The 27755-nt window shown below is 44.3% G+C and overlaps 2 protein-coding genes across 9 annotated transcripts in view; one reads left to right on the forward strand and one right to left on the reverse strand.

The window, feature by feature from the left end:
• DAAM2 (dishevelled associated activator of morphogenesis 2) overlaps window positions 1-11087 on the forward strand; it is a 164085-nt gene extending 152998 nt beyond the window's left edge. For all 5 annotated transcript variants that reach the window (XM_042877893.1, XM_042877888.1, XM_042877900.1 and 2 more), the window contains 2 exons: window positions 3112-3282; window positions 4945-11087. In XM_042877893.1, coding sequence (XP_042733827.1) covers window positions 3112-3282; window positions 4945-5160 — 387 coding nt within the window. In that variant the 3' untranslated portion in view covers window positions 5161-11087. The remainder of the gene's footprint in view (window positions 1-3111; window positions 3283-4944) is intronic.
• A 10258-nt stretch (window positions 11088-21345) lies between these two features.
• MOCS1 (molybdenum cofactor synthesis 1) overlaps window positions 21346-27755 on the reverse strand; it is a 33714-nt gene continuing 27304 nt past the window's right edge. For 3 of the 4 annotated variants that reach the window (XM_042882902.1, XM_042882885.1, XM_042882876.1), the window contains one exon: window positions 21346-24703. In XM_042882902.1, the coding sequence (XP_042738836.1) occupies window positions 23781-24703 (923 nt within the window). In that variant the 3' untranslated portion in view covers window positions 21346-23780. The remainder of the gene's footprint in view (window positions 24704-27755) is intronic. The other variant, XM_042882893.1, reaches the window with a different exon arrangement.

Raw genomic sequence — 27755 nt, forward strand, 5'->3', positions numbered from 1 at the left:
TTTCCAGTGCTCTTCTGCCACTGTTTAACATTTCAGTGGCAAGCAGAGCCAAGAGTTTGCACACTGCTGTCCTGCTTTTCCTCTCCTTGATGAAATAGCTTTTTAAAATAAACAACTGTCTAAGCGATTTGCTTTGGCAAAGGGATGAATTCAGTGGAAAGTTTGGCAGAGGGAGCAGAGCTGGCACTGAGCTTACAGACCTGTTATATCATGGAGCTTGGGGTCCCTAATAGTGTGGAAATGAATTTTTTAATGAAAAAAAGATATACCATCCTTTATTACATGAAACTGAAACAATTTTCCATCTTGCTTTTGTATGCCATCTGTCCCCAAATGACTTATGGAATAAGCAAGTTTCAAACTCTGCTCCATGATATTATAGCACATCACAGAATTCTGGGAATCATAGAATTATAGAATGGCATATGTTGAAAAGGACCTTAAAGATCATCAAACTCCAGCCCCCTGCCATGGGCAGGGTTGCCACCCATCAGCTCAGGTGGCCTGGGGCTCCATTCTATTCTGACCTTGAATGCCTCCAGAGATGGGGCAAGTGTTGTGCATGAGGACTGCGCTACCTATTTTGCAGACTATGCAGTGTTATACAGGGAGGCAGTCTGCACCTGGAGCAGCTGAATGACTCATGCAGGATCACACAAAATTTGTGGCTATCTGCCACAAATTGTGCTGAGGCTCAGAACTGCTAAGGTTGCTCAATACTGTTCTGCCTGGAGCACCCTGAGCCAGGAGGGCAGCTGTTAGGTACTGTGCAGCACACTGACCCTCATCCTGCACTGATACTTTGACAGAGCACACGTGATGGAAGAAACACAAGGAGGAATAAAAGCAGAGCGGTCTGTCGTAGACGCTTTATATTCATGAGTTTCTCTGGAGGACTCCTAGGTTGTTTGGTCCTTCCAGCACATCAATACTTTTCCTCCTTTCTGTGGCAGGGAGGACACAATGTCAAAAGCCCCTCTGTGGCAAGAATTAGCTGGCGCTGGCAGATGGTGCCAGACTACATGCGGAACATTTGCAGACGACACCACCCTCTAATGGAGACTTCCATATATGTAGCATCCAAGATCCTCAGACAATGACCCTCTCCTCAGCCTCCTAACTTAAAAGACTAGGAAACCCCTGTGGGGCTAATAAGCCTTCCTCCTAGCTGCTGACTCCAATTGTTGCTCGTAATTTGAATTTGTCCTTTTATTTTTTTTTCTTTCAGTTTTCATAGGGATTAACCACAAATTAAGTGAGAAAGGATTCCAGATAGCACACCTACTGTGACCTCTGTGTGCTCAGGCAGCTGTGGCAGTATATTTAAGTAGACATATATTGAAAGAATATAGAGAGGAAGACAGAGGTAGTAGGTGCGTACACATGTATATATATCTTCAGAGGTTTCAGTGAACAGAGTTAAACAGAGAAGTAGTCTGTTGCTATTTCCATATTCTGAAATCCCTCCATGACTTGCTGCTGCTGTAGTGCTTCCTTCAACTCCTGCCATGTTTGGTAGCTCAAAGCAACTTGCATTCCTTCCAATGCTTTTTTTTTCTTTTTTTTTTTTTTCCTCAGATACTTTGAGTTTCTTTGTTTGTTTCTGGCTGAGAACACAGCCTTTATAAAGAGAAAAAAAAAAAGAAAAAAAAAAAAGCTTCAAACTGGTTTGTGGGCCTGGCAGTGAAAGCAGTGGAGGGGAGATGCTGGATATCTCAGGCTGTGCCAGAAGGAAGCTGCTTTCCTTGGAGATTTCTTCCCCCTGCAGTTAACTGGGAGACATTGTTTGTGCTTTACCTGGTACGGAGCCAGAGGGTTTCATAAGTCCTGCTTCCAAATTCATTTTATGCTTGGGATCTGAGCCTGGACTGTTCTTATTCTTTTCCATTCTGCAAGAGCACCTAAGGAAAGGGAAGCTGGGCTATCGTGGTATGAACTGAATAGACACAGAAGATTATTGGAAACCAGTCCATTGCTTGGGAGAGACTGGTTTTGTTTTGGTGAGCAGGGATGTCTGTGAGGATGCTGTGTTTTTCAGCGCTGGTGCATGAAGGTGCTAGGGGAACTGCACATCGGGGCAGCGTTAGAATCAGGAGTGTATCTCTAGTTCTGTCAGTTGCAGTGCAAAGGTGTATGAGAGAGGGTGGTTGGGCAGTAATGTAGTTTTGGGATGTGTATGGCTATATGAGAGTAGATATAGGCATACATGCTGTATGCAGACTATCTGTGCATGCAGTTGAGTTACATCTGGGTGAGTACAGGGGCATGTTTGTGAGTATGAGGGAGCAAAGAAGAGAGTACAAGTACTGCAGGACTTGTGTCCAAGAGCCAGGGTTGCTGTGAATTTACCATACCCAGATCAGGACAGCCCTGTGACTGAAGTCCTGCCAGTTGGCTCTCTCCATGTGTCCTGCAATCTCAACATTTCCCTATTAAAATAAAAGCCATTTGTGATGTATTCACTCTTTTAAATTTGCCCTGCAGCCCTGGCTGCTTTCCTTGTCCCTCTCTCATGCTGTGTCTGTCCATAGTCTCCTCTCTCCCAGGCAACACTGATTCAGGATTCCAGAGTGATGGATGACGTAGTAAAAGGCTCCTGAGAGGATAGGCTACAACGTTATTATACAAAATCTCTAAATCTGGCCCTTTTAAAAGTGAAATTGAGGGGGAAAGAGAAGGTGGAAGGGCTAGATTGGCTGGGATGAACTAGAATTACTTGTTTGGTAGTTGTTCCCCAACTAGCTTGTTGCCTTTCATGCCCCTGCTGACCCACAGCTGCAGCTGAGATGTGGCCAGATGGTCGCTCTCTGAAATAGCTCCATCAGCCTCAGGCATTGAATACTTTTTTCTAATGTGAGTGGATAGATAGTGCTCCCCACTACCATTGTCCTGTGTTGCCCAAAGAACGACCAATAGAGCAGATTCTCCAGGACACAGGCACCTGCCGTAATAGAGGCACTTTGGTTACTGCATGGGGAGGCAGTTTCTTCTCTGCACGTGAACACTCAGGGGGTACTGAATTACACGTGTAGTTATGCATAAGCTTTCCTCGCTGTCTTCAGTGGATTGCCTGCCTAATTGTTGCTTTTGTGTTTTCTGCCCCTTTGACAGTACGCCAAGGCACTGAAGCATTTTGGAGAAAATGAGGGCAAGATGCAGCCAGATGAATTTTTTGGCATCTTTGACACTTTCTTACAGTCATTTGCAGAGGCAAAGCAAGATCTGGAGAATATGAGGAAGAAAAAGGAAGAAGAGGAGCGCAGGGCACGCATGGAAGCCATGGTGAGAACTTGGGCAAAAGAAGGCGTTTTACTTCATAATCTGTTCATTTCTCAGAGAGAAACGTTGACAAAAGCAGTTCAAGTGCTGATGCCCTGTCACTGTTTTATGTCCTTTCCTTTGCCACCTCTTTGTCATCTTTCTCTTCACAAATGATGGCATTTTTCCTGGGGGCTGTCAAAAAAGAATACTTGCAGTTTGGCTTCTAAATCTCTCTTCTTTTGAGTTCAAATATCCAAATCTAGTCCTATTTTTTCTGTCAAGGTACTTTGCAGGATGGTGCTGTCCCTCCATGGAGCTAGTCTGCCTGCTTTCAGATTGCTTGCTCTGTGTAAAAGTTCTTGGAGTGAGGTCCTGCCAGCTGGGCAGCTTCCACTCAGACTGTATCATCATCTGCTGTGTTCTTGTTCCCTGACAGTGTACGGTGACACAGTAAATGCCCTGCTGTAGTCTGCACTGGCAGCCTTAATGCCTTGATTACAGAGGCTGTGTTAGACCTTGATGAGGCAAGTGAGCTTTTCTGCATTGTTGATTTTGCTCTTGGAGACCAATGTGTATAACCCCAAGGGTTCATGTGAACCAGCCTCCCCTTCTAATCTTAGGCTTTCCTGAAAGTGAGAACAGCCCAGCTTTTCCCTCGTCCTTCCACCCTGCCAACAGTTTAACCTCGGCTGTTGCCTGGCTCCTAACTGAAGGCAATTGCTACTTGTGAAGTTTCCTTTGCCAAAAGAACCCTTTTACTCCTTTCAGAAGAGGAAAGAGGTAGAACTCTAGGACGCCAGCAGACTTCTTGGAACTGTTGGACACAGAGATAAAAGGCCAAGATTTAGTCTCAAGTTTCCTCTCAGCCAGCAGAGAAAGTGTAGGAGCCCCCTGTTAAAGCTCTAAGAAGCTTTAGTAGGCCTGATGTACTGAGAGGTTGCTGTTTGCTTATGAGAAGAATTCTCCTGCAACATGGGACTACTGCAAGGTGAGCCACCTGCATCCTGGGAGCCATAGCTGTGCCTTAGTACTTCCACTGATCTTGGAGCTGAGCAGTGTGTAGGATAATTGAGCTCCCTGGTGAAATGGTAAAATCAGCAGTCCTGTTTCATTGCTGTTTCTATTTATAATCACTTTCTCTTTCTGGACTCAAGGCAATATTCTTTCTTTTCCCCATCTCCACAACATGCTACACTATTTTTCTTGTCTAGTATGTTTAGCTTGTGGCCATCTGATGAATTCCACTTCTTATTTTTCTCCTTCTGAAGGAACATGACCTTTCTGCCTGTTTGAATATGACTACCTATGCCCTACAAGCAAAGCTGTTTGTGATTCTAGTGGTGACTGGTTTGTGCAGAAACATCCAGACTAACTTTAAACTCACCAGGTTAGATAACGTGAGCACAGCTGGTACTCTTCGCCCTGGGGTGGTAATGCTTTGTGAGGCAAGCAGATGATGCTGCTCATTCCTCACCTCTTGCGCTCTTTGCTCACCTGAGCAAGAGTAAGGAAGCGCAGTATGGTCTCTGTTGCCCTTGGAACACATGGTGGCCTTACGGGTAGGATCCTGATCCTTTTATTTCCAAACAGTACTAACACATTTTAGATGCTTCATAACACAATGTCTGTAGTGATCTGGCATCTCGGTCAGAGAATCCTAAAGACCTGTCTCTTTCTCCACAGCTGAAAGAGCAGAGGGAAAAAGAGAGGCGTCAAAAGAAAGCAAAAGCAGGAAGCATTTCTGAAGAGACTGGGGAGTTTGATGACCTGGTGTCAGCATTGAGGTCAGGAGAAGTCTTTGACAAGGACTTATCCAAACTCAAGCGTAATCGCAAGCGTTCGGGGAACCAAGGCTTAGAAACAAGCCGGGAGCGGGTGGTGACAAAACTAAATTATTAATTACCAGAGAAAGAAAAATAATCAACCAAAATAAGTGAAGAAAAAGAGCAGAACAAGGAAGATGAATGTGTGCAATGGCGCCTGGCTGACAGCTGCCCCAAAGGATTTCTTCGGTCTGTGGGTAGAGACATTACCTTTCCATTGATCAGCTTTCCTCTCATCCCTCCTCTGCGCTCCAAATTTGAACCATTATAAAAGTGCCTCTGTGGAGCCAGCAGGGTCTGTGACTGGGCCGTGCAGACCTGACAGATTTGCTTCTGGGAGTTGATTGTGTCATGAAAGGCCTCATGATGATGACAGAAAGTACTGGGCCTTGCAGACAGCCTTGTGGCTGGAGAAGGATAATTTTCTGTGTGCCAAAGTGAAAATGAACTATAATCTCCATCTTGCTGATAATAAGCAAGACTAATTTCAGAACAGTTTGGTAAATACCTGTTGCTTCTTCAGTTGCTATACTGGCCTTCAGGCTCTTGTCAAGATGTAGTTCTTGAGGTTACAAGGTCCCTCCCAGAATTGGATTTTATAAGCCATTGATCAGCATTTGAAAAATGCTTTTGATCTCATATTCTGTATAGTGTTCTTGTATGGCCTATACTGTCTAAAAGCAAGTGATGCTCAGAAGGAAGTTGGAACAAAATGGAATTCGAAAATCAGGATTGACATAAAATACTTTGCCAAAGTCTTTTGGATTCTGCTTTTCTAGAAACAGTTTTCTGGAATATATCGATGGTTGAGCCTCAAAGTTCTGAAATTCATCTACTAGGAAAGAAGTCGTGGCTTTTGTTTAGAAAACTGCCACTAACAGGTTGGGATTTCACCTGGATGGATGTGGAGCCTGTTGTAATTGCTGGAGTGTGGGAAGGAAAAAGCTGAACATTTCTTATCCATGTGTGCAAGATTCCTTAGTGCCACCCGATGGAAATTGGAAGCTCCTGAGTATCATTCACATGTCACAAGTGGGCAAAAAGCAAATGGGACTGCAAGCTGCAAGAAGTAAGACTTCTTTTCCACTTGATACAGGCTGCAACTGCTGTGGGAATGGACTGGTCTTTCTGCATAGCAGGATGATTTATTGCATGCACCCCAATCCTATCTAGGATAATCACATAGTTCAGTAAGATATCAGTGATGTCAAAGGAGAGCTGTACAGGCCACAGCCTTTTTCATTTAGAAGGGATTACTTAGCATGAACCAATGGAAGGTTCCATAAGGAAAATGGAGATTTTTTTTTCCAGGAGGACACAAAGTCGTGTAAGTGAAGCAGGCTTTGGAAACGGGTTAATTCATAAGAAAAAAAGAAATTTGTGTTTACACTGCACCTACAAAGCACACAGTGAAAAAGCAGATAACCCCAAGAAGATGCTTGAATTCTAAATTTGATTTATCTTCATGGCTCTTGGAAGGGGATTCAATTCTGTGGGCTCCCATGACCCTTTTTTGTCTTTTTTTTTTTCTTCAATCTTGTCATCCCTTTTGATTATCAACTCTGGAGAGGGAAAAATGAAAATAAATAAATTGTGATGGATTCTTCTTCTTAGACAAGAAGGAAACAGCATTTGAGAAGAGAGGCCTACATTTACAAACTATATATCAACAGTAAACATCACAAAGTGTCAAGGAATCCCAGGGAAATGGAAAAAGCTCCATTAGTCACTTTAGTATTTTGGTTCTGTTTCTCTATGAATGTCACTTAACCTCAGGCTCAGCACTGAGTCTGCAGAATAGAACTTCTGCCATACACGCTGCCTGATCAGTATTACACACTACCAATATTGGAGAAGCCAACAGCGGTGGTTTTCCAAACACTAAAATAATTATGTAAACTATGGAAAGAAGAAAAAATTTAGAATTGTTAAACTCTAATGTTCCACTGTTTACTGAATTTTGAGACTCCCACCCTACAGTTTCCCTATTTACAACATTCCAGACTGCCGCGCCTCTGTATAACACTCATCGTAAAGAGCTGGTATCTTACAAGAGCTGGGTGCATTCTCCTCCCTTATTATCCCATCGCCCTTCTGGGATTAGCTATTAACAGCAATATCCATTGCAGCAGACACAAGCACCTTGTAGAAGAAAGACTGTATTTCATAAAGGTTTTTGGAAGTTTAACTCTCACTTTTATAAGCATTTTTATTTCAAATTACAAAGTGGATTTTTAGAAATGTCTCTTGTAATTTATATTAACAAGCTCCTTGCTGCTCCCCAAAGTAGACATGCCATATCTCAGCCCTTTTTTTGTTTGTCTTGTTTTGAAGCATGCCATATAATCTATGCCACGTAAGCCATATGAGAGGTGGTAATATGTGCCAAATTGGTATACAGTGGAGTTTAGATTTGGATAATCCCTGAATTCCAAAGATGATACTTTCAGGGATTAGAACATTGTAGATTTCCCCCCTCTTTGTTCTCCTTGGTTTTAGGACTCACTCAGAAGTTCAAGTGTAGTGCCAGTGCCAAGGTCAGCTCTGGTGCAAGAAGATGTGACCTGTGGCTCTGTCCAACTTACGGCTGCTTGCTTGCTCCCCAGGTACTTGTTCAGTGTGGCAGACTGTCAGCAAGGCAGTTCTGTTATAGAAGAAACACCTCAGGGCAAAACCCTTGAATATAAATACAGCATTCCCCACCCCAGTATTTTTCAAACCAGGTTCACGGTGTACTTTTTGAAACTGAAGTCACTTTGCCAGGCCATAAATGTAGCAAAAGCAGAGAGAGTGATAATCTCCCTGTCCATTTGTGTACACAGTTCAGCCGTGATATGAAAAGTTATATGATGGTACGCAGTGCTCCAGTCACAGTGACAGTCAGAGAAAGCTGCTGTAGCCTTGCCACCCCCTCGATATATACACAAGTAATAAGAGACTGTGCAACTCCAATAAATCAGCTGTGAGATACATTACTGGAAGTGAAAGAAAACCCAGAGTCATGCCCCCGGTTCATTGCAGCTCAACTTTCTTAGCACTCAAGGGCCCCAGACTTTTGTTTTGAATCAGTGGTGGTGGCTGAAGGTTTCTTTCAGCATGCTGAACGGTCTCTCCTGGCTGTTCACTGCTTGGTGAATGTTCATGAAAAGCATTGGGGAAAAGCTTGGTTACTCACTGAGGCAAGCAGTGATTTCATCTAGGTGGTGACAAGCAGACAGTCCCATTAATACTTCTGCTCTAAGAGATGAGGCTGGCCACAGTAGATAAGTAGATAAGGACGTAGTTGGATCTGCTCTAGGACCCAACTTCAGATTTTTTGCAAAGCCAAGTTCATCCCTGCTTGGAGTCTCTGGCATGCTGCGAGTGCAGCTATGCTCTGTTCCTCATGTGCAGTTTTGATTGAGTTGCTAAGTGCCAAAAAAGGTGGGAAAATCTAATCCTTGTCCTCTAGTGCCTCTGTAGGCTGGGTGGGCATTGCAAGCAGTCACGAGGCATTACATTAAGGCAAAACTTCTTTATCGTATTCTGAGGGACAGAGAAGAACTAAGGTCTGCTGCTGTCCCTGCAGCTGTGCTTAGCACCAGCATTTTAAGTAAAAGAGGAGGAAATATGAAAAAGGTTATAATTGAGGGCTTGTTCTACTTTATACTTTTCCTAGAGAAATGTAGTTGTTGCTAATTTTATGATGAAGTTCTTCACACTAGAAGAGGAGGTACTTTCTAATTCTCCAAACCTTGTCTGTAGAGATCTAATGCTTCTTCACTTACTTATGTGTCTTTGCATTGCTCTTAAGCAGATTGCATTAGGATGACCCCTGAAAAGACTGCAGAACTTCCCCCCACACACCCCACTCCCTTTGCTCTTTGTCATTCTTCTCAGTTGTCCGTAAGTCTCTGAAAATGCTACAAAGTGAAGTGACTTCAGGGCAGCAAGGCCCTTCCATGCTTTGCAGCACAGCTATGGTCCGGGCACTGGTTCCCTACAAGAGCAGAAGTAGGACTAATATTCAGGGATGAGAGAATCTCCACTGGAGAGACAGCTTGGGCATCCTTCAGAAGCATTTCTGTAATGTGTTCACAATGTTTGAGGAAGGGAAAGGCATCGTGAGGGGCCCTGATGGAAGGCTGTGGAGCGGGTGTTTCTGTAATGGTCAGCTCCATTGGCTGCATCTTCCCTCTTTTTTAGGAAAGCTCGCACTCTGAGCTGGGTTGTACGGGAGAAGCTTGTGTCAGGAGTTTCCTTGAGGGGAAAGGAAATCAGTTGTACAGTTGATGATGTACATGATATATGCAGTTTTGTTTCTGGGTTGGTTGTTTTGTGTTTGTTGTTTTTTTTTTTTTTTTTTCTTTTTTGTTTGGGGGTTAAATGATTTTTTTTTTTTTTTTTAATGGTTTTAGGAATCTCTAAGGGGAACCTGTAAATCTGACACCTCTATTTATTTTGCCTTATTTTAGTTTGCTATGTTTGTATGTATACACTGCATTACAGCAAAGACTCTTGAGACCGTGCCAGGGCATTACACCAGCTAGACAGCCGGCATGGCCATTCTGCAGCAAGCTGAGCAGGGAATGGGGTGGTGTGGGAGCAGCTTTGGTGTGGGAAGGGAGGCAAGGAAGAACTTCACTTTTGCTTTCATAGGAATCACTCTGCCCTAATAATCATTGACGTGGAAAAGCATGTCTTTCAAAGCATGTGGTGAATTAATGCAAGTAGGTTATTTCAGAATACTTTCTAAAAACAACCATTTTCTTGTCATGAATCGTGGTGGGAATATTGAGAAGAGTTAAGCTACACAAATTTGCTAACTCAAATTTCAACCTCCAACTCAAATTCTGCATGTAATGCCAGAGAAGCTGGGTGAAATAGGTGTACAAGTATGGATCGTACCCTTACCAGAGTTTACATGTTGGTGAGACAAAATGTGACAAGCCAAGGAAGAAAGGATTCCCTCTGATTTCGCTCTCCACTCTACTTCCTCAGAGTATCCGGGTAAGCAATGTTTTTTGGCTGTTTGGTTTTCTCTCTGTGGAGTCTCTAGCAATAACACATGTTTAGCTACAGCTCTTTGGCTTCTGTACCGAACTAGGAAGATTTCTGGTTGTCTGCCATTCAAACACTTAGCTGCTGTTGGCCACTCTTACTTTCCTTATCAAAGGTGGAAAAGGTCATCTTGAGTAACATAATTTGGCCAACTGAAAATATAGGTGTAGATATTAAAGCTATTTACTGCTCTGAGTAGTTTGGATGAGCAGACTCTCCTAAAGCTGGCCAGATTATGCTGAGAAGGATGTCATTAGATTAGAAAGCTGTTATGGCACCTCATTTTGAGTCTGGATGCTTAACAGATATTCTAAACCAGTCTTCTGATACTGGTGTTAATGTGGAATAGATCCAGTATACCCAGTACAGTGTTTAACACCAACATTATTTAAAGCAACATCTGGATCAGAACTCCCCTTGTAAACAGCTTTAGCTGTTGAGATGTTCTACAGAGCTTTCAAAGGGCTTGGTCCTTTCAGCTGTTCAACAGTTGGAGCTCTCACTCAGCTGATCTAGAAAAGCCTCTATGACAGGCTACTGACAACCCACTCCCTCTACACTGCTTACCATCTTCAGTCTTGCCCCTAAACACTCTTTTCAAAAACCTTTGCTGTTTTAGGATTGTAGGAGGACATCAGGTACCTGAGCCACGCTCAATGCTTCTCCCTTCCAAACTGTATTCAGCCATTCTCCTCCTCTGCCAGCCTGCTCAGTTTGAAACTTCCAGATCATTTTTGGAGGTGTCCCTGCCTGCCGAGCTGGAAAGTATAGTGCTGCTTACTGATGTGGGAGGTTGTGTGCTGCTGTAATGCCTTGGCGTATCCTCATTTCTTAGTCAGTTTAAGACTATAAGTGAATTAAATGTACAAATCCTGTAGTGTCCTTTTTATCTGTATCTTTTTATAAGAATATACTGTAATACTAAAAAACAAAAGCAAAAAAATTAAAGATATATTGCCCCCACTGCGTCTCAGTAAATTTATTTGTAGTTGTATTTTCTGTGCTTTTGCTGGACAGCATTACAGGTGAGTTGGAGTCTTAGTGCACTGTTTTTCTTGGCTCTGGGTCTTTCATTTTGATGGAGAGCATGTAGTTCTTCAGTGATGCAGTCACTGCAGAGCTGGTGAGAAACTTCAGAGATAGTTCTGGCAGGAAGGTAGAAGAGCATAGGGAACACTGGAGTTCACTTAAAGAACAAAAAAACCCACCACATCAGTTTTGCTATCTCAGAGCTCATAATCCACATGTAGACACACTCGTACAACAGCATGTAAGGCTGCAGTGCTGGCCATAAACTTGCTTATCTGAGCAGCATCCTCAGAGGAAGAGTGTGAGTGAGAGGAGAAGAGGGTAAGAAAGGATGGCTTCAAAGGAAGGAGTTCAATAAGGCTAGATGAAAGGAATCCAGGAAAGCCAGCTTCAGGGACGTGGGAGGCGAGAGGGAGAGAAGTTGGGTACAGCACAGCAGGGCAAGCAGGAGGTATGTGAGGGCTGGGGCTAATTTGTGTGCACTTGAATAGTGGGTGAATCAAGGGACAAGCTAAGGAATTCCTTGGAGCTCAAGGGCAGAAAGTTGTTTTTACTTTAGACACTCAGCATGCAGCTGTTTCACTTACACATTAATCTCCTTGTCTCTGATAACATAAATTGGTCACTGACAACATTCCTCCTTAAGCCACAAATTTTCATGGTTATCTGCTATCATGAAAGTGTGATGTTCTAACTGTGAGCTCTGGCAAATCTCATGCCTAGCTTAGATCAGGCTGTGCTGTATGTTTCCGCAGTACATGGGATCTCAAAGCCCCAGCTCTTGGTTGTGGCTCTCAGGTGGGAAGGACCATGGCAACGAGCAAAAGCAAGTAGGGTATAATTGCTTGCACAGGTTGAGGGCAAATAGGCAGCAGGTGGGGCTCTGAGTGCTGTGTGGAAAGACTCATTTTGTGTTGAAAGGGCTTTCAGATTCTCTGTTTTTGGTCAGATTCAGACTTGGCTGAGCCTGGCTACAAGGTTCTTGTTTTACAGATGCAAGGGAAGGCTGTTTCTGAAATCTATGTAAGATGTGAGTTTGGCAGAGGGAAGATGACAATACAGGAACCTACCTTGTCTCTTCTCTAGCAGCTGGGTTTCAGTAAAGAAGGCAAAGCCATTGCTTTTCCTGTTGTTGGAGATCAAGCCCAGCAACATTTGAATTCTGGCTGCACTGAGCAAACAAAGAGGTATCCTGCTTAAGTTATACGAAGATCTTTTTTTTCTTTTCTATTTTGACCGGTGTTGGAGAATGCAGTGAAGAGCTGCTGCTCTCCCCTACAGGGTGGCTTTGGTGCAGATGCTTCCTTTAATCTTCCCATCTGGCTTCTTGTGGCTATAGACTGCATCTTTTCGTCACTGCTGTGTAGAAGCAAGGTAAGTGCCTTCTGGCTTTTCTTTCAAAAGAAAAATAGGTTTTTTTTTCTTTCCAAAGCAAAAATAGTGTCAGGGTTTTGCTGTCCTGAATGAGTGGCAGTGAGGAGGAGGATAAGGGGAGCTTTTCTGTTGTGCTGGGTAACTCTGAAGATCTGTTATTCATTGGTTTCTCCTTTCTTTAACCTTTGGCTTCTGTTTAAACAAAGATGACTTTTATCTCTGTCATAGCAGATATAGTATCTTCTGGGAGAAATCTGCTTGGCCCTTGGGGAACTGCATTCTGTTGCCTGGTGACAAAATAATAAATTACTTTTGCCCCTTTCATCCCCCTCAGAAGTCCAAAATTTGAGTTTCAAGGTTGTTGAGCTAGATTTTGTTTATTTATTTAGTGTTTCTTTAGCTAAGGGGCTTCTTGCTGTTGTCTCTGAGACATAGTTGTTATTTATCTCTTCTTTGGTCAGACTTTCAGCAGGAGGGTCGTCTTTTATTTTTCTCTTTTTTCCTATCTCCATTGGTCTCAGTGCAGATTGGTTGGAGGAAATGAGGGTGATGCTGTTTGTAGACCTATGCATACCTGCTAAATTTTTTTGTGGAAGGTGGGTGGGATGCTCTGCTCTTTGGAACCTAAGTCTGGCAGAATGAATTTTTGTATAAGACAGCAATGTAGAGACCAATTAAGAAAGCTAAATGTCTTATTCAAATGTGCCTTCATGAGGGAAAGAAACAGAGGAGGAATAAAACAGGGTAGGATGTCAGTTTGGTTTTTATCTTGATGTTTCTGGGCAAGAAGAAAAAAAGGTATAAAAATGTATAATGAAATGCATATCAAGGTTGATTAAAGTAGTAGAGAGACTAACCAAAGTTTAGTGTGGATTTAGTTTGATTTCAAACACCAAACTATGGGTTGAGCCTATGAGAAGAAATTGTTACCTTGAGTATTCACTGTTATTTGAAAGCAGGATGCTGAGTATGTCTTGTCTGAAGCTTATGCTTCCTCTTCCATGTGTTAGCTTCTTGCCTGGAAGGTTGGGACAGACGTCTAATGTGTACTCCTGGCTGCATGTGGTGGAATGGGGGTCTTTCCTGAATTCACCTGGGATCAGTATGACTGCCCTGTCCCTCGGAGGCACTCAAGTTTCTTGAGGCATCCACAGAGCCTTCACCTGGGTGAAGGTCCTCAAGGTTCTCCTTCCAGTGCTGCCATTGTGCACAGAATCAGCTCTGATGCTGGAAAAGTGGTTGGCAACTTGGCCTCTCAGAACTGCTGTTGCCTTTCTGGTCAATGGTTAACAGGGAGACAGAGCTAAAATATTCATCCCCACTCCCAAGTAATTCTTCTTCTGTCTGTTTCAGAAAATGTGGTTTTATTTATTTTTATTTTTACAGTTATAAATCAAAATAGTATTGGAGTAGAATTCAGGCTTCAAAAATGATCTAGTAATAGAAATACCAATCATCCTCCCAGTGCTCCTTTGAAAGGAAAAAGCCTCTTAGAAAGGAAACACAAATAGGATTCTTCTAAAGGGTAAATTTTTGCTTTTTTAAGGACAAATATGTGTCCACCAATCTCACAGCTGAGTTCCCCTCTTTATTCCTGTGCTCAATTAAATGAAGATCTTCCTAATTCAAAAGAAAAAACTCTTTCTAGCCATAATCAAAGTATGTGAAATGACATGAATGTGGTGAGGAGTTCCATCTCCCTTACTGCCTCTCCCTGGGGTCTCCCACAGCGTGTGGTCACTGGGGGTGAGGAAAGAGGTGCCAGACAACCCTCCATGCCTGCTGTCAGTGCTCCTGCACCTGGGCAGCCACAAGTCTCTGCAGGACCAGAGCATACAAAAGAAGGCTACAAAGATGGCAAAGGGTCTGGAGGGCAAGACGGATGAGGAGCAGCTGAAGTCCTTGCTTTGTTCTTCCCAGAGCAGAGGAGGCAGAGGGAAGGCCTCATGGCGGCCTACAGCTTCCTTGCCTCAGGAGGATTCGCTGCCCTTTCTCTGTGGCATCCTTGATATGAACATTCTTGCACACACTATATTACTCTTGTAAAATAATGGTAACAGAACATCCCTTCTTCTGGTCTCTAGAATGAAAACTTTTCCTTAAATACAGAGAAGGCCATTTCAGCAGCTCCAGAGCTGAAGCTGCCTCTGGAGCCAGCAGGGACACACAGCCTTTCACTGCAGAAGCAGCTCCAGAGCTGAAGCAGTATAACACTGGGACCTGAGCTAGCTGTGGCCTTTGGGATGCTGATTGTCTGCCAGCTCCCAGAATGTCAGTGCTGGGATGCAAAAGCAAGCGTGTCTTGGACTTGCACCAGGGTCGAAGTGGGAGACTCCAGCTTGTCCCATATCTGAGATGTTGTCCTTGTGAGACAGCTGCCAGTTGCTGATCTGTTCCTAATTAATTGTCTCCCAGAGGGATGCTGACCAGCACATCCCAAACCCAAAGCAGGATGGGAGGAGGAAGGGGCTAAATCAGATATTGAAGCAATTTCACTCTCTAATTTTTAACCCAAGCTGGCATCCTAATCCAGACAGGAAGGCAGCAGGAGTTTGGATAGGGATCAGTAGTCCTGACAGTGCGTTACAGAGCAGAATCAGTATAATTATGGGCAGATGGACATAATCACAGAAATAGCTGAGCTCTGATGAAGGGCAGGCTCTTTCCTAAGAGCTTCTTACAGGAATGATGGCCAACTCTCATTTCTCTTACTTCTGCCAGCAATTTCAATCAGCTCTGCAAGGAACTTTACTGTCGCTGAATATTTCTGCCTTTTGAACTCACTGAAACTGAGGTGTCACCAGTGCAGGTGGATTTTTCTCCTTCTTAGGCAGGAAAGTGACATTTACATAAAGCAACTGGTACAAGCTGAGAGGCAGAAGCCACATCTGCTAAGAGTAACTTTGGTAATTTGATGGCAAATGTTGCCTTCTCCAGATGCATGACAGAGATGAAGAGTCCTCAGGCCTGCAGATCCATCTCCAGGTGCTCGCTGCCTAGTGTACAGAGCAATGGGAAGGATGGATTGGTGTTCCTATCTGCAAACAATGACTTGAATAACTTAGCAAGCATGGTAATGTTGTTCTGGCCCAATGCTCTGTGGTCAGGTCCTCCTGGATCACAGTCCAGGCCTGTAGTGAAAGAACCGTGCTTTCCTTCCTGCCTTGGTCACAAGTGCTGTGTGATGCCAAGGGCCATCTATCTGCTCCCAGCTGAGGAGCAGAGCCTGTGCCCAGAGCAGGACATGGTGTTGAGGCCAAGGGGGTGCTGGTTTGTGTACCTGTGGATCAGGGGCTCTATGAGCATTCCAAGCATCATATTGATTCCGTTGCTGATCTGGGTCAGATTTCTCTTCTCTCACTCTATGTGAGCTCTATGGTACAGAGCAGTGAGATCTGGGGCCTATCCTCGCAGTCGCCTACTACACCCATGGCCCTCACTGACCTGCCTTTGCCATCCTCATGAACTACGCTTCCCAAACGCCTGGGAAGTGCTCCTGCCCCTCACAGGGCCAGAGGCCTCAACCAGAGCCCGGCCTGTCCTTTGGAGAGCTTCAGCCACACGTGTGTGGAGACATCTTGTCTGAGGGATGAGGCTAAATGTAGGCCCCTGTAAAACCCCTGAACAGCAGCTCCACCACCAGCTGCTCCAACAGGCTGATGTACTTGTTTCCTCGTCGAGCTCCTTGCTGATGTAGACATGGCCTCTGTGCACATGTGTCAGCAGGGGAACAGGTGCCAAAAGCGTGTCAGCAGAGGAAATTCTTACTGGTGCCAGGCAAGGGTGGAGAAGCACTGGAGTTCTTCCCTTCTATAAATGGTTTCGGTGAAAACAGATTACAGCAGAGAGAGCTGGGTGAGGTTTGTGAAGAGACACGTGAGCTGGAGGAAGGTTTTGGCTAGATTAGATGTAAGACAAAGACCATGAATGCAGCCTGTCCACACTAACTGTGAAAAGGCCACACACTGATTTGTGTCAGATATCTGATGGGATGTCCTCTTTCCAGCAGCAGAGTGAGAGCATTCCTGGGGCCTTAGAGAAGCAAGTGCAATTACGCTTACTAAGGCCTTGTCCCATACTGTAGGACAGACACAGTTGCACCCCTGCTCTCATATGAAGTGACCCAAGCACCAGGGAGCTGCCACTCTTTTGGCTGAGGGCATGGGGAAAACTTGTCTGGTTCTGCAGCAGCTCAGTGGGTCTGGGGAGGCCCTGGGATGTGGGGAGACCTGCTCCTGCTGCTAGTGAAACATGGGAGTCCTTCCTTGCTTGCTCCTTATCCAGCCAGCTGGGTTTAATTTTAGAAACACAGTACTATCTTGGGGCATCTTTTTCCACGGAATGCAAGTCTTTAAGTAAATAAATAACAGCTTTGTCAAGGTGGAATGACAGCCCATAACCACACTGCAGAACACACACCAAGTGAGCTGAGCTCTGCTCCTCTTGCATGTGGAACTACTTTGTGCAGATACAGTGGCTACTCTGCCTCTCTCTCCTCCTTCGACCCCCTTCTGAGCTGGTCTTGTGCACTGATTAAAAAGAAATAAAAACACCTTGAAATATCAGCTTTGGAGAAGTGGAAATGAAAGCCCCTCCAGCTGCTGGGGTTCAACTAGAGTTCTCTGGCAGAGGTTTGTAAAAGCTAAGGTTTACCAGTGATCAGCTAAGCGTTACTGTCGATGCCTTAGCTGTGTCTGGGACATCCCATAAGGATGTGCTCTGAGGAATCCTAAGTGAGCAGTGAGGAAAACAGCAGGCTATAAAGATGAATGCAAGAAACTTGTGTTTAAATACCCCTCCCAGTCTGGCTGGCCAAGAGTCTTCAGCACGCAGTTGTGTTGCTTATGGCTGAGTGTCCTGGGTGTGTCTTTCAAAGCTCATTCACTGGCTGGAAAATCCTGTTAAAGTCATTTTACCAGTGCAAGAGCCCGTTTGCACCGCTCAGGTTCAGCAGCTCTGAGATGCCTGCATGGCATCTGTTGCATAAGGTCTTGGTAGCCCTGCGTCTCTGAATCAGCAAGGCGAGGTCTTCTCAGGCTCCCAGTCCGAGCAAGATCTTACTGTGATGGCCTTTCTCTGGTGGACCTAAAATCTGTAAGAGGGAACAAATGGTGTCAAAATTATCCGGACTGCTGTCTGCTTGCTTTACTGCGAGCAGAGCAGATTTCCTCCTGCTGCTGGGACAGTATGGCACTGAGAAGACAGGATGCTGTGCTTCTAAGGAAATGAGGTCAGAAGAACCCATCTTGGGTGCAGAAGGAATTGGTAGAGGCCAACTGAGTGTGTCCTCAAAGCAGAAGGAGCAGATAGACTGTGCCTAATTACAGAGGTGTGAGTGAGCTCTGGCAGAGGCCTTTGTAGCAATCGGGTTTGAAATCTGTGGCTTGGAAAAAGTATTATGTAGTATCCTCATGTCATGTGCTGACAGGATGCTTGAAGAGGCTTTATTCTGGTCTTCCCATGTCTTGTGCTTTGTCCCACAGCCCTCAGCAGGAGCATTTTTGGGGGAAATAGGGATAGGTTCTGTGTGCCTCTTTGGGTTTAGTACTTAAATGTGCTGCAAGGCCTGGGGATTGCTGGCTGCCCCTTGGGCTGGCTGGTGGCTTCCCTTCTCCAAGCGCTGTCAGAGCAGGGAGGATTTTCCATAGACATGGTACTGCCTGCTTCTCCTCAAACTGCCTGGTTGAGCCATCTCCTCTCCTCCTTGGCCTCAGCTTGAGGCTTTCACTGGTATCACTCATTTGGAGGGATTTTTTTCCCTCTAAACTCTAGTGAAGGCCCTTTCCTGAGGGGCCAGGCGAGCTCTGCCCATGTTCCCTGTAAGCCATGGATCACAGCAGCCCTGGCAGCAACTTCTGTTTCCACTGAACCCAATTAAGATCCAGTCTTGGCAGGATGGAGCCTTTGGAACTGCCAGCTGCAAAGGAGAGATGAGGCTTTGAGGGCAGCAAAAATTGCTCCCTCCCCTCTGCTCTGCTTATTTCTTGGATTTGAGCTGAGGACGGCCCCAAGAGCCCATCTACAGAAGCCAAGTGAGCCACACAGAGCTGAAACATTCCCATTCAGCATCCAGCCTGGGGTGGGGAAGCTCAGCTCTCCATAACACGAAGGCTGTGGGTGGCAGCCTTGAGGCGGCTTCAGGGGAAAGAGGACACAACCCCATGTGCTGCCCAAGATGGCAGGAATTCCAGCTCATCTGGAACTTTGCACATGGGGAGACATGAGTGATGAAATGACCCCATTAGTTAATCAGGGTGTTCCTTAAGGACTTGGAAAGTGGCAGAAGGGCTCAGGTCTGTGCAAATGAAACCCCTCTTCCTAGCTCCCAGGAGCAGAAGCTACCCACCAGCTCCTTGCCCAGTGTGAGGCCATGCAGCTCTGCTGCTGCTGCTGGAGCTATGCCACAACTTGCACCAGCTGGTAACTGGCCCAGGGCACAGCTAATGGAGCAGCTGTGGATCTGCTAGCATATGTTTTTTCCAAGCATAATATTAACACAACTTTACAGTTGCCTGATCCTCTGCTGTCTCTCCCTCTTCCTCCCCTGCCCCCTGTCACTCATGTGCACCTTGCAGCCAAGCTGCCCTTGATGTTGGAACCAGAAACTTTGCTTTTGCTGGCCTTGCATCCTTTCAGCTATGTACCCTGAAACTGTCATGGGTATACAGGAAAGCATTTCTGTTGCATTTATTTTTGAGGCTAAGTCTGTGCAGGAAAACCTTAGTAGGAGTATAGAGGTTTTCTGGTTTTGAGCAGACTCTCCAGACGTGGGTGATGGTCCCACCATTGCAGTCAGGCTGTGATTGAGAAGCTGAGCAATGCCTGGGGTTGTCATGCAGCTCTGCTTGAAGCAGCATCTTGGGGGCATCTGGCCCTTAAACTTGCACTCAGCCATACTTAACCTCTGCTATTCTGGGATCTTTCTCCTCATCAAAGGAGCAAATAGGCTGAGCTCAAAAATAGAGGTGCTAAAGTGCAGGCTTTCTAAACACGGCACTGGTGGCACAGAAGGTGAAGCTAGCTGGATTTATGCCTCAGCTAATGCTGTATAGACTTGTGGACACCAAATGAAAATCTGCTCTTATTATGACAGAGTGCACTGAGTTCACCCAAAGCCCTTCAGGCCCAGCTTGAGAGGAAGGCTTCAGCCACTCCACCCTGTGCCTTTCCAGGGAGCGTGCCAGGCACGTCACGAGGTTTGCCATCATCGTAGCTTTTATAGTGCTCCTCAGATCACTTGATTTTGAGACCTACGTTGAGGCTTTGTCCTGAAGTCTCCCAAAAAAGCTTAGTCAGCCCACTGCACCCAGCAACTCCCATTTTCACATTTGCCGAAACGCTAAGCTGCTCTTGGAATAAAGCTGTCGAAAGTGGAGGGAGGTAAACCATGTTTTCATTGAACTAATTAGCAGTCCTGTGTCCTGGCCAAAGCATACACTATGTTACAGCCATTTTTAAGCTGTTACATGCCTGCCTTACTGTTGCTGAGCCAGCCAGGAGCTGCCAGCTATGGGCCAAGGAGGGGTGGGACGGAGGGCCAGATTCTGTTCACTCAAATCCCACGTGAAGCTGAGTAACCTCAGTGACTTAGAGGAAGAATTACTGCAGGTCACCACTGGCTTAGAATAGCTAAAATTTTCTTCCCATTTTTAGTGTTCAGCTGTTGTTGCTTTTAAGGTCTGGTTTTATGTGCTTCTCATTCTGAAAGAGGTCCCTATTTTACTTACGGCCTAGCTTTTGCTGGCTTATCCTTTTAGTACTTTGCATCCAATTTTTTTCCAGGGCAGTCTCAGGGTGGGGTGACTGGCCTCAGGATGTGGCCAGGAAGGAAAGAAGCTTGCCTGCCACAAAAGACACAGGCTGGATTGGCAGGGAAAAGACAATAAAACACAGATGGGAAATTAGCTGGGACAAATGAGTTTCCAGGAGAGGATAAAAGATGTGCTTTAAGGGCAAGGAATTCTTGCTTTGTGTTCCAGTTGCATTTGGCATGTAAAGCATTAGTGGCATGACTTGCCCTTATGGTATCTTCCAGAAAGACATGGTAGGCTCGTTGCTTTACTGCATTTTGAACTGTCAAAAGTCTAGGACCTGTTTCCTAATCTGGAATCAGAAAGTGGATGTAAAGTACTGTGCTGTAGTCTCAGGGTAAGCAGCATTTTGAGGCTGTGCCTGATGGGAGACTTTCCAGCAGTACTGTCACAGTCTCAGCCCTCTTGCACAGTGCCTGCTGTTGGCTTCCTATGGGGCTGCACTGAGCAACAAGATACAGCAATCTGCTCCACCAATGCTGCTTCCTACCGGCCTTTCAGATAGCAAACAAGGTGAGATCTCTCCTGGTATCTCAGCTGGATCAGAAAGGGAACCTCCATTACAACCTTCACTGTTCAGGAGGGATGGACTTGTGTACAGGCAGTTCCGTGGGCATTCATTTCAGTGTGTGGCCGCTTAGGCTAAGAAGGAAAATGGGTGAGGTGCATTTATTATAGTTATACGCATCCCCTGATATGTAATCAGAGAAGTGGGAGGCAGCAGGGTTAAAGGTGAAATGATAAATTATGTTGCCAAGCCTACAAGATCATTCTATTTAAGTACAGTCAGGTAGAGCTGAGTTTCACTCAACAACATAAAAAGAAATAGTAGCTTTCTTGCAGTAATGTTATCCTGATTGATCTCCTAATTGCTGACTAATCATGGTAACTTTCAAAGTCTGTTTTGTTGCTCACCCTCAGTTAACTACTTATAGAAGCTGAGAACTAAAAAACCAAGCATTCCTTTCAATGAGTGAATGGGAAAAAATGTATTCAAAACAATGTGAAACAATTACAACAAGCATTTATTAAAAACAGTGGACAAAAAAAAAAAGCAAGCCTTCAAAAAATATTCATCACATTGTACCACTGCCCACCCAGCACCACTGAAACATACCAGCTCATTTCTCTTGCAAAATGTTCTGTTGAAGTATGTTTCATCATCTATAAATGTGCATAGTTTCGAGACTTGACGATAGAACATGAGCATAAAGTGGCACCAAAGTACATTTGCCCAAAGCTTCTAGTCACTCTCAACCCAAGAAAGTATATAGTGAGATGTGCGTTAAGTGGTAAGATGTGCCTGGTGATCATGCATGTGCTCTGTAGTACCTGATATGATCCTAAGTCTTTTCTGCGAGCTTTACAGCATGACAGCAAACTTCTCTGAAGCCAAAGAATCGTATGCCCCAAAGCGTCGTTTTATTACTACTGAGTATGTCTGGTTTTCTTTAATTTTTCAAGACTGGGTGAAGACAGGGATGGCAGCGTGTGCTGTGCGTGGTAGGGCCTGGGGGGGAAAGTTAAGTGCTTGTGTATGTCAGCTAACTTAGCAGGTTACATACATGCTGCTTTTTCCAGGGGATTTATTTCTACGCTGATGAGGGGAGATGATGTGCACAGCATTTCCACGTGGTCTCTCATGGTTGCAGGGTCAGCTGGAATTTTTAGTGCCTATCTGGGGAAGGTGCTCGAGTGAGATAATTCACTGCCATCCCCTGTACAATGTCAAGCTGACTTACTATTGATTTACAGACAGTTCAGTGATATTGATGGAATCAGGAGTATAACAGTGAATATAGCCCCACAAATGTTTGTAGTGTTGAGCATCTGTTATTAAGTCATGTAGACTCCCTTTGCTTATCTGAGCTTGCTCAGCAGTAGCTGTTCTGTGTGCCTGACCTCAATGACAGTGAAAAAAAGAATCTGATTAACCTGCAATGGAGAAAGTGCTCTCTGTGTTAACTACTGTATGAAATTCGTGGTGTGTAAGTGAATACATCTGTAGTATTTCCTACCGACTCCTCATAGTAGACCTGTGCTTACTTTAAAGGAGCAGGATGTGCGTGACTGTGCTGTGTGCTTTACTGATGCTCACAGTTTAACCTTATTCCATGAGCAGCAATGGCTTGCACAGTTTAAGACAATTTTCCCAGCAGCCTCCTTAACTTAAAGCTGTCTTCAACTCTGTGCGTATTGAGAGGCAGCACCCTGAACCATATGGAGCTTCACATTAGCTATAAGTACTAGAAAACAAGTAAACCAAAGGTAAAAATATCATCTTCTGTGCATATAAACTATGTTTAAAAGGGATCCACCAAAATGAAATGCTGACTAATTTCTTTTTAGGATAGTCAGTTATCAAATCTATTCAGAGCTACATGACAGTCCACTTCTGGCAACTTACATGGGACTACTTAAATACTTGCAGACTTCATGAAAGCAAGTTAGAGAAAATGCAGGAAAACACTCTGGCTGAGGCAAGAGTAACAATCCCAATCCTCCAAGTAAGTGGCTGCTGGTCTTAGTCTTTCACTTGTCAGGACCATGCAGCTTGGTGGTTACTAGAAGCTGCACTGTAAAATTAAAAAAGTGTATTCTTCTGGGGCTTGATCTGACAGCTCTTACTGAAGTCAGGGAGGGCTGAAACCTACTTCCATGCATGGCATAATTAAACTCTTACTGCAGACGTGCATGCAGACAGTGCCTCAATGTATTTGTGTGCCAAGATCAAAATGCTGGAACATGCTTCTGAAATTGTAAAAGTTACGTTTCAGATCAGCCAAATAATTTTTCCAACACCAGAAACCTGATGTTTTACACCATATTTCATAGTGTTCAAGGTAGAGAGAGCTGGGCAGCTGCAATCTCCTTTAGTTTGGAAACTGAGAGGTGGATATTTCCCACTGCAGTATCACTGAAAAGGGACAGGAGCTGCCCCTCTGACCCTGACTGTTCCACAACCACAATCTCTGATGTACGATAAATTCTCAGAGCTGTTTTCTTCTCCCTGTCACCATCTAAACTCATCTGAGGGGATGGGGGCACAGACAGACAGAAGCAGTTCTGAAATCCTAATCCTTGACTTAAGAATAGTTGCCAAATAACAGTACTTTCAACACTCGTTTCATTTCCAGAGCTCACAGTTGCATGGTGTGATGACAGCAGCTGTGAATATTTCACAGCAAGAAGAAAAAGAAACCTTCTGTACTATAACTAGGAATCTTTGCTCAACCTCATGGTGAGGACACTAAAATGAAACTACTGGCTGAGCAGAGAAGTCTGTCCTCTAAAAAAGCGACTGACTCAGCAGCTGGCTAAGTGGCTCCTCTGTTCATTCAGAAATAAGTGACAGGGTAAGGCAAAATGAGAGTATAGTAATATACTGAGGCCTACAAGCTTACTGCTGCTGAGTGAAAGCTGTTCTGTAAGAGGCTGTGTTCTAGCAGTGGTTATTTAGAGGGCTGGAGGTGTCTGGATATGAAGTAGACTCTAAACTTCTAGAGAAGTCTCCTCTCTGCCCACCTGTCTTACTAAGCAACTTCACCTCCTCAATGACAATGTCATGAGTGACTGCTTTGCACATGTCATACACAGTCAGGGCAGCCAGGCTGGCAGCTGTCAGAGCTTCCATCTCCACACCTGTCTTCCCCCAGCTCTGGCAGGAGCAGTGAATCACCACTGCACATCTGGCCTCATCCAGGCTCAGGGACACCTCAACATGGCTAAGAGGGATGTTGTGACACAAAGGGATCAACTGGCTGGTCAGTTTAGCTCCCTGAATTCCTGCAATCTGTGCTACTGCCAGGACATCCCCTTTCTTCATTTGGTTCTGCCTCACCATCCCAAATGCCTTCTCACCCAGGCGAACAAAAGCAACAGCAACAGCACTTCTTCTGGAATCTGGTTTCCCTCCAACATCCACCATTGTGGCCCGTCCTTCTTCATCTGTGTGAGTCAAGTTATCAGAGGCACGATGGATCTTGATGCAAGATCCCAAATTCCTGTTAGAGAATTCAGATCCTGGACTTGCCTCTTTGGACTGACAGTCCACAGAAACTTGGCCAACAGAAGAAGGCTCAAGGCACTTTGTGTCAGATGTGGAGCTCAAGTCCTTTTGGAAGACACAGAAGCCTCTCAGCTGGGTTTGTAGAATTCCTGTCCTTAGGTACCACTGTTGCTCTGGGTGAAATCTTGGCAGGATAAGTTGTTTTGTAAGTTTATTTCTTATTAATGCTTTTCCCATTTGCTTGGGTAAACTTGCTCTCAAAGTTAGCCAATGGCTAAATGTGTGGCCCCACAGTTTTGAATATGGAGGATTCTGTAGGGCATCTTGGCATAGAGGGAATGACATCAATGCAGGCTCTGAAAAAAGAAGAGAAAATAACATGAGGATTCCTGACTAACCAGAAAGTTAAGCTAAGTCTGCAGTAGCTGAGAACACTGGTGGAACCTTGCTTTGGGACCTTTTGTATTACAAAAAACTTTAGAAACCTGCAAACATCCCCTTTTCTCTTCAAGCTTTGTCTTCCCACTCACCCACTCACCAGCATTTGCTGACTTGTTATTCTGAACACTGGGACTTAAAACACTTATTATAAGTCTCTGACAAAAGGAAACAACTTGCTTCTAAAAAGTATCAATGCTTACTGAGAAATAGCAGCCAAGAAAGCTTACAAGAACAACAGCAGGCCTAAAACAGCATCTCAGCACCCATTTGAGACTCCCAGCTCCAGTCTTCTTTGAAAGCTTGGCAGGGTAAGTAAAAAAAATTCTTGCACTTGGATTCTCAGCTCCTCTTTTCGAAACACCTTCTCCTAGCACAGGCAGCTACAGTTTCCCTGCTTTCATCCCCTGCACAGGAGGGTCATGCCAGCACCTGAGGACAGCAAGGACCAGAAGCACCACCTGCAATTGCACTGTCTACAGCATGCAGGGTGGCTCTGTGATGGGAACCTTCCTTATTACTGCCAGCTCTAACCACATTGCTGACAGCTGAAGTTTAAGCACTGGAAAACTCACACTCCTCTCATAGACATATTTTAAATCTACTAAGAGCTATGTTCCAAGTTGAGCTGGCATAGCTTCCAGCCCTCCTGCCCCTTTCACGTTTAATCCCTGGGTTTTGGCATTTGCAGAGGGATAAATGCCAAGTGTCAAGACAGAAGGAGTCTTTTTCACATAAAAGAAGAGGTTTGTATTAAGTACAGAGAAAATGGTGTAGAAGTAAGTGGCTAAGTCTTACTTTAATAAAGCCACTGATAACCACTCTTCTCTTAGAGCTCCAGTACTTTGTGAGAAATGTGGAGCACCTCACTGAGTTACCTTTACTGCACAGATGTACAGGTACTGCCTTGACCTGTCCACATTACAATAACAGGATGGATAACGTTCTAGCTGTGTTCCTCAGCTTTTTATTAGTCTTCCTTGTCCCAGCTTCTGCTGTAACTAGAGACTGATGTATTTAGCAGCTTTCTCATCTCACCCTCCAACTGTTGATTGGAAAGTGCCCATTACTGAAGTTTAATCAACCACAGATACGTATGCTTTTTAAAATATAATCCCAATAACACTCTAAATTCAAGCAAAAGCCCTTTCAGATCCACAACTGATGGCTTATCCACCAAAATTACAATTCTTACAACTTTAATGGTAATGTCTTTACCCTTAGAGGAATGGGTTTAAGTGAACACAACTGTTTTGAAAATAATGATGCTCTGCTTTAGAAGAGCATGGAACATTATACTTAGTAAACTTTTTCTTTAGCTCCTGCTGTATAATGTGAATGTGCCTTCAAAAATGCAGAGACTCAAATTATTCCTCTGGTTCTCCTGATTGGCTTTGAAATTAAAGCTAATCCCCTGCAGTGTCTTGTCTTCAAGAGAATCTGGACTGCAAAGGCAGACAAGTGTGAAGGCAGGTAAGCACAATTTTTTGTGGCAGTAGGGAGTAGCAAAGGGAAGTAGTGTTAGTTCAAGTAAAGTGGGAAGTAAAAATATAGCAATAGACAGCAATGCATGCAAATATCTTTGTTTTGCCTTTTTTCAGTCATCTACATTCACGCATTGCTCATGCAAATACAAAAAATGGATAATGGTTTTCCATAGCACTACACGTTATACAACTGAACCCATGTGACAAACTATTTCTCTTTTTGACCATACTAATAGTGAAGTATGGTAGAAAGTTAAGTGAGTTAGCTTCCAGCTAGCCTGGTGATGGGGGAAAAGAAAGAAGCTGGGAGACACTTAAAAGCAAGAACTCTCCACTACTGAAATGAACCTGCGAAGAGAACAACCTGCCAAAAGGAGTGTTTTAGTAAGGGGAATAGCATACAAATCACATTACAGCAAAGACTCAGACAGTTATAGTGCAGAGGAGAAGCCAGGTTTGTCATACTGGGACTAGAGAAACCACTCAATGTTTTCCAAAGCGCTCATTAAATTAATTCTAGTCATTCAGAATGCAATTCTCCATGTGCAAAGAGTGAGACTGTCTCCACTCATCTCCAGTTATGGACTCTGTACCACTGATGAAGATTCTGACATCAGTTACTATCAAAGGGAGATGGAACAGCTTGGGGAGGACCTGGACAGGATCTCTCTCTCTTTTACTGTATATCAGACAATGTGAGAGTACTTTTCAAAAGGAATTAAGATAGATCTGATCTCTACATACCAAAACATTACTATGAATGTTAACTTCAGAGTGCAGGTATTTTCAAAATCATTTTGTAAAATGACATAGGTCTCATCCAACTGTAGGAAGTTTAGTATTTTCCATCATCTTTAAAGAAAAAAATATTTTTCTCCTGTAACAAGTGAGTGTACACTTCAGGCAATAGCTCATCTTTCTCCTTTGACTGGAACACAATGAGACATTTGCCAAATACAAAAAGAGCAAAAGCAAACTTAGCTAGTTAGTCTTGCATCACTAAAGCCATTCAATTTAAAACTCAACATGGAAAAAGACGGTCTAGCAAGGGAAAAATATTCCCAGTGAAAACAGTGACAGTATTAAGAGACTTCTGAGGAATGTATTTCTCAACAAAGGCAACAGCAGTAAAATCACTAGGGTCTTGCTTCAAAATACAGCTGTTACTGCATCACTTGTAGCAAAGCCTACAAGTTAATGCACATTACCCTTCCTTGCAAGGGAACTTGCTTTAAAAGCTGTGCTTAAGCTGCACAGCATCAGTGGGAGAATGAGAGTTTCTGGCCCACTCTCTTCCACCCCGCTACACTTTCCTGCCCCCCAACTGATAAGACACAACAGAACAATGCCCAACAAATGTTGCTCACAAGGCTAACTCTCACAACTATATGGTCTTTTGAAGAAAACAGGTGTAAGGTGACTGTTATGTCAGGGCCTGGACTGATGATAAACCTGGTGAAGGGAATGGCTGCCCACAAGGCAC

This window comes from Lagopus leucura, unplaced genomic scaffold (genome assembly GCF_019238085.1).
Source record: "Lagopus leucura isolate 7727_CA_CO unplaced genomic scaffold, USGS_WTPT01 Super-Scaffold_73, whole genome shotgun sequence".
Lineage (NCBI taxonomy): Eukaryota > Metazoa > Chordata > Aves > Galliformes > Phasianidae > Lagopus > Lagopus leucura.